The sequence below is a fragment of the Galeopterus variegatus genome, unplaced genomic scaffold, assembly GCF_000696425.1.
Source record: "Galeopterus variegatus unplaced genomic scaffold, G_variegatus-3.0.2 Scaffold98, whole genome shotgun sequence".
NCBI lineage: Eukaryota > Metazoa > Chordata > Mammalia > Dermoptera > Cynocephalidae > Galeopterus > Galeopterus variegatus.
This window is the reverse complement of record NW_007726209.1, coordinates 965,620-972,963: the sequence shown is the minus strand read 5'-3', so window position 1 is coordinate 972,963 and position 7,344 is coordinate 965,620. Positions and strand designations below refer to the sequence as shown.

At 34.8% G+C, this 7,344-nt stretch overlaps 1 protein-coding gene across 7 annotated transcripts in view; it reads right to left on the bottom strand.

Annotated features, from left to right (window-relative positions):
• Positions 1–7,344, bottom strand: part of R3HDM1 (R3H domain containing 1) — a 199,996-nt gene that overhangs the window by 93,149 nt on the left and 99,503 nt on the right. For all 7 annotated transcript variants that reach the window (XM_008583548.1, XM_008583529.1, XM_008583559.1 and 4 more), the window contains 2 exons: positions 6,364–6,478; positions 4,616–4,694 (listed from right to left, as the gene is read on the bottom strand). In XM_008583548.1, coding sequence (XP_008581770.1) covers positions 4,616–4,694; positions 6,364–6,478 — 194 coding nt within the window. The remainder of the gene's footprint in view (positions 1–4,615; positions 4,695–6,363; positions 6,479–7,344) is intronic.

The following is a 7,344-nucleotide window of genomic DNA, read 5'->3' as shown; positions in this document are numbered from 1 at the left end:
GGGTTTGGACCCCCTTACCCCCCCCAAAAAAAAAAAAAAAAAAAAAAAAAAAAAGAAAAGAAAATCTAACAATTTTACTAGCCATCAATACAAATTCAGGCCTTTCCCCCTTTAATATGTAGATCTATGGATTGCAGAGGATTTTCTATTACTATCTAGACCACTTATATATTCAAACTAAGCTCCAATGCCTTTAGTAGAACTTATTAGAAAAAAAGAGTGGTAACTTTCCTAAGGTCTTAAGATTTACACCTCCTGCCTTTTAGCCACTGTAGCCTTGTCCAAGCCTCCAAATTTTCAAATCTGTAATTGACGTTAGGTATTTTGGTAATGTCATAAATTAAAAGTTAATAATTCTTTATAGGAGTACATATAGGATTTGAACTAAAAGGTTCACAAATTACTTTTCTTAAGACATATTAATGTTTAGCATGTGGACCAAAATCATCTAAAAGCAGGTACACTGAAATTACTATCATATAACCTTTAAAATGAACCAATACATACTATTATTGAAGAAATAACAAAAAGGATCTAAATCAAACTGATCAATAAACTACTACTTACAGTTAAAATGAAAGGGCAACAATCTTTTAGTTATGAGTTTTCTAATCATATCAGAATTAATTTTAGAGAAAGTGCATGCAGTTGGCATACCAGCGGCAAATAAAAAGGCAGTAAACAATAATGCTTCTATCTGACCATCCCCACCCAATGTTTCATATACCCTTGGTCAAATCTCTGTAACAGACAAGAAATAAACTGACGTGAACATTACCTTCAATAAAAGCAATTTTTAGAAGATACTTCAAACACAGAACAATTACATGATGTTACTCAGAACAAAACAAATTAGTTTAAAAATATCCATTCTCAGGATTAATCCATGGGGTTGCTCCCACATTATATAGTTATGTGTATTACACGTATTTCTTTTCTACTTATGAAATTTATACAACATGACTATAAAATCAACATAAAAATATGTATAAAATTATGTCAATGAGTGTAATCTCTACAAGAACATCTTCAGGTATTTAATGTTAATTTGAAGTTAAGCCTACTTTTAGACTAAGAACAAGATAAAGAAGATATAATGATCTGAAGAAAAATTCTGAAATGAAAATAATCCAGAAAGGGAAGGTTGACTACATTCTAATATCACTAAAAACAAATGTTTAACATCTAATAGAATTCTCCAGGCAATATTCAATCCTGAATGCTTTAGTGAAAATTTGCCATACTGATTACAAATTGTGTGCCAAGTCTGACAATTAGCTGTGTGCGTCACTGACAGAATACTGAGCTGTTTATTAAGCAAATCTTATCTCGCAAAATTTAACATAAGCTTCAAATACCTAAACCCACACTGACAGTAGTAAAAACTTATACATTAGCCATTACATGAATTATTCACCTGTATATTTATTCAAATAAAAATGCATACACAAAAGGAATAAAGTACTACAATATGAATGAATCTTTTTTTTTTTTTGGCAGCTGGCCAGATGGGGTTCCAAACCCTTGACCTTGATGTTATCAGCACCATGCTCTTCCAAGTGAACTAACCATCCAGCTCATGGATGAATCTTGAAAACATTATGTTAGTGAATAAAAGCCAATCACAAAAGACCACACATTATATAATTTCATTCATGTGAGATTTCCAGAACAGGGAAATCTATAAAAACAGAAAACAGACTGGGGATAATCTATTATTAGATTATTATTAGGGCTGGGGATAATCTATTGTTATGATTATGATTGTTACTAACATGGATATAGCTAAAGGGCAGGAGTTTCTTTCTGGGGTGATGAAAAAGTTCTAAAGCTGACTACGGCAACAGTTCTAGAATGCTATCTTGTTTTACTCATACTTGCTACATGTTTTCTAACTTCCCACTTATTCCTCAACCCATTGATTTCTGGTTTCCACTATCCTACCCAAATGAAGTGACTTGTTAAAGCAGCTAAAAACTTCCTAATTTCTCAACCTAATGGATTGTTTTTGGTACTTCTATTTTCATCTTCCTTTGTTATTTCACCTTTGTTATTTTATTTTCATCTCCCTTTGTTATTTTATCTTCAATGAAACTATCCCCCTTTAGTTGACTTCTAGGACAAACGTTCTTATGATTCTTCTACTACTTTTAGAACTCAAGTCTTTCCCTTCTCATCTACCTTATACATCTGTCTTTCCACAGAATTTTGTCCTTGTCATTTATTTCACCTATTTGGACAATCCCATCCATAATAAGCTTCATCTCCACTGATGACTCCAGAATCTGTAACTCCAGCTTGGCTTATTCACTTGAAAACAGACTCTTTTAACTGCCCATAGATCTCATCTCCTGGCTCTCTGTTGGGCACCTCAAACTATACTTGTAACAGAGCATATACTATTCCGTTCACACTTGCCCTTTACTTACTTTCTCAGTTAGTGGGACTAGCTGTCAGCCCAGCCAGAAACATAACGGCCATTCTGTTCTACTTTACTATCCCATTACCCTTCCACATACAAATGATCATCAAGTCCTGATGTGGTACTTCCTAAATATCTTTCAAATATGTCCTTTCCTCATTATGCTTCTCTATGGTCTCCTAACCACCTTCCCTGCTCAGGGTCCTCTCTCCCACAGTAATCTTTCTAAAACACAAATTTGACTATGGCATTCGCCTATTTAAAATCCTGTAATTACTCCTCAACTAAGCATGTCATACTCAAGTCTTTCTCAACTGGTACACTATTGGCATTTCAAGTAAGACGATTTTTCATTGTTCACTGCTGTCTTATAGGTCTTTTTAGCATCCCTGGCTTCCGAGTAGCACTCAACACTCAATGAGACAACAAAAAGGTCCCTGTATGCGCTGGCCAGTTAGCTCGGTTGGTTAGAGCCCAGTCTTGTGATACCAAGGTCAAGAGTTAAGTTCCCCACACCAGGCAGCTGCCAAAAAAAAAAAAAAAAGAAAAGAAAAGAAAAGAAACAAACACCTGTGTATATTTCCTCAGTGCTTCAGGGTGTTTGTAGTACCCTAGGTTGAGGAAAACTGGATATGATCTGTGATTCATACCTCACCAACATCTTATCCCTATCACTTTCTAGAATCACATGCCACATGTCTCCCTGCAGGAGCCAGAGGATACAATCTTGTCTTTCCTTGGATATAGTGCTTCCTCTCTCACACTACTGTGCCTTAGCAATGCTGTTGTCTGTATCTGGAATGCCCTTCCCATTGCTTCTCTCTGTGGACAACTCCCATTTAAAGCACTATGAATATAAGACATAGCTCAGGCATTACCTTTTCAGTGAAGTCTTCCTATATCCTTTCAAGCAGAGGTTGGAACCTCCCTCTTTGGTATTTATAGCACCTTGAAAAACCTGAAGGTTCTGTTTTAATTATTTATCATGTCTTTTTCTAGCACAAAGATGGCAAATAGTTTGGGGGCAGAGAATATACTTTATTCATGTTTATATCTACAATGTTTTACACAATGTTTGGCATATGGTAGATGCTCAATAAATGCCTGTACAACAGACTAATGAAATCATTTATCTGTAGTGACAACCGAGGAATAAACTTGATCTGGAAAAAAAAAAGGCATGCAGTGTTACCTATCTTCTCTCTCACTCCATACCTATAATCCTTCAGCTCCCATTTGCATGGAGACCACTTTTCATTTTGGTGGTTCTCACTTTGGGGTTGATAATAAATGCAAAACAGAAAATTAAGAAGGTTCCGAATACAATAAATCCTGAATAAAGACAAAGGTTATCTTGAAGCAAGACTGGACATAAAATAAGCATCAGTGAGACTAAATCAGAGAGAATTGTTCATGTTATTGTCCATGTGCCTATACCTAGTGACACTGTTTTATTTTTATTTCAATATATGTCAAATAACTACCACCCTGGGAAGCTAACATCTAGAAGAGGGGTTCTTACGCTTGATCTCTTTTACCCCATGAAAGTGTCAAGACAGATACTTTGTGGATAGCCTTTTTCTGGGGAGAATGCAAAGGGGTTGATGACCTGCCAAAACAGTAAAAAGTATTCACCTAGCACTCTAGCAAAACAAAGGATCTCACAATTAGTTAAAGTACTGACTTCAAAAAGTACCTTAAAAAGCTTTGGTTGAAGATTTATAAACTTAGCAAGAAGAAACTGTTTTCAATAAAGTTCAAAACCATATTATAAATGAATACAGTAAATTCTTATTTGGTTGAGTGCATTATGGTGAGGAATATGTTTTTTCTTTTTTCTCATGATTAATGATATCTCTCTATCTCAACTAAGAGCCAAATAACATGACTCAAATAACACAATTAAAAAATAAAAAAGAGCCTAAATATTTTGGTGATTCTGTACTTCCCAAAATTCCTACTGAGAATATGAATTATTTTTACATCATGGTGACATGAATAATACAAAAAGATACTCAGACATGTGCATATAGTAGACTAACAACATCTCAGCCCTAAGAAACTAAAATGTTTTTGGTGTACTTCAAATATATCCACAATCTTATTCTCATATTGTAAGTCAATAATGAAAACATATACAAGAAAATTACGGTATTCTAGAAGCAAGGTTAACCTTATAAATTTAATTTTTACCTGGGATTGTTTTTTAATGTATTTACTAAAAATTCATGTAGATCTATGCCAGTTGAATCAGTGTATTCTTGACTGGAATCTAAAAAACAACAACAGAAACAACCAGTATAAAGTTGTTTGAAAACAAATCTCTTTCCCCTTTATATATGACGTATATCTTAAATAAAACAAGATACCCCACAGTGCAAAAAAACTGACAATAGGAAGAGGGAATTTATGATGAATGCAGATGACCACAATTTTTCTCCTCCCATATAATGTGTGTGGCATGGCTTTATATAACTGCATGTTTATGCACATTCTTAAAAAAAATTAATCTCTCACATGTGCCAGTTTTATTTACTATGAATTCTTTAAAGATCTTTTATATATACACGACATTCTCATTTTTAAAAATGCCTCCTTAGGTGAAAAACTCATATGATTTATTTTTATATTTTTTAAATTAATTAATTAATTAATTTTTTTGTCCTTTTTGAGACCGGCCACACCTCGCTCAGCCAGTGAGCGCTGTGAGCGCACTGGCCATCCCTATATAGGATCCGAACCCGCGGCGGGAGCACTGCTGTGCTCCCAGCGCTGCACTCTCCCAAGTGCGCCACGGGCTCGGCCCAAAAAACTCATATGATTTAGGTAATTACCTACATTCGTAGCAAATTAAGATAGTTTAGTTCAGATATGAAAGTAAGTAGAGACAGCAATCTGGAGGCAGATAGGAATTTTAGTTCTGAAAGAATAATTTACTTTAGGTTTTTATCAAGTCTATTGCCAAAGGCTTGCTTTCAAAAAATTTTCCAAATATTCATTTTTGTTTATTCCCCTTAAATGTAAGATCCTTATGCTGTTTACAACACTGGTCAACATAAAAAAGCACTTTTATTAAACTGCAATGGTAGATCATAGTAAAACTTATCATGAAAAATAAACACTCTGGGTTTCCAAGGATATTCCTATTGGATACCAAATATTACGGCATCGGCTCTTTGTATCATATGGAATTAAACAGTAGTAATATTTTTTGTGGAATCAATGTACAAATTATAATAATCCCAGTGTCCAATATGAGAGACAGAGACAGGCTAGTAAGATCAAGATGGCCATCTTTCTCAGTGACTCTGGTATGTGCTGCAATTTTTGGCTGAAGCATCTTATTGATGTACAGAACCATTATACCATTTTGCCCAGATGAGTACTATCTCATCCATCTCTCCAGTCTGTTTTGTGTCGTTTTTAATATAGCTATACTACATATAATTATTTGAGGGGTAAAGAATGGAATTACTGACAGTGAAACTAAAATTTTGTTTAAAAATCAAAAATAAGGGGCCGGCCTGGTGGCACACTGGATAGTGCGCTGCTTGGGAAGCAAGGCGGCGCTCCCGCCCGAGGGTTCGGATCCCACATGCAGACCGGTTCCCGCTCACTGGCTGAGCGAGGCGCGGGGGCAACACCGAGGGTTGCGATCCCGTTGCCGGTCCCGGTCCGGTACGGGGGCGACACTGAGGGTTGCGATCCGTTGCCGGACACGGAAAAAGACAAAAAAAAAAAAAATCAAAAATAAATTGCAGGGCCAAACCTGTGGTGCACTCGGCAGAGTGCGGTGCTGGGAGTGCAGCAGCACTTCTGCTGCGGGTTCGGATCCTATATAGGGATGGCCGCTGGTGCGCTCACTGGCTGAGCACAGTGCCGCCAGTCTCAAAAAAAAAAGGACAAAAAAATTAAAATAAATAAATAAATAAATTGCAAACCTCTTGATAACATTTTTCTGGGCATCTTATCACTGGCTTTTTCTTTTTCTGCTTCATCTTTTGAGGGCTTCTCCTCTTTTTCAAATGATTGTGTTAACTGGATCTGAATTTTCTCCTGTTGGAAGGTAAAACCAGTTATTCAGTGAAAATATAAAGCAATCCATTTAATACCACACAATTATATTTTCTGAGTAACATAAAATTGTACAGAGGAAAATAGGAAAAAGATTTTTATTTTACCCAATTAGATTCTCCAAACAAAAAAACAACTTAAAAATACTTTACCACTTTTACAAAAGTCTTGATTGGAAATGTGAAAAGTAATGTCTGAGTTGAATATATTAACTGAAATATATCTTCAAAATTATTTTAGAAAAAATAAATATTTCCTATTATTGTTTAGGTTCATCTACTTGTAAAAGCACATGGAGGATCAGAACTGAGATCTTCTTAAACTATTTTGCAACGGAGATGCCAAGCAAAAGCATGATAATTATCATCAATAATGACAATAGGAATGTTTGAGTGTCAAGTCAATAACTAATAAAAATCAGGTTTTTGAGTAGCCATTATAAGTGCATATTCCTTCACTCTCCTGCCATATAAAAATGTAAGTACAAAATTTCCAAATTCAAAGGCACATGACTTTGAGATTTATAAATCATTGTTCCTCCTTCAATCACCACAGTTATTTTATAGATTTCAAGCAAGATTACATTCCTTCCAGATATGTAATGTTTAATTGTAAAGCAACTACATTCTATAAGACTAAAATGGAAAACTAATTCCACATTTTAAAAACAATGTCACTACATGCACTTTCAGAACTCAAAGGGATTACTGTAAATTAATCCATATAGTCTGAAAAGGTAAAAATCATGTAGCTCTGTTTATTCAGGCAAACTTATAATAAAGAAAACTAGAATAAATTCCAGACCATTCTGCTAAATAAAGACTATTTTTTTTTTTTTTTTTGTTTTT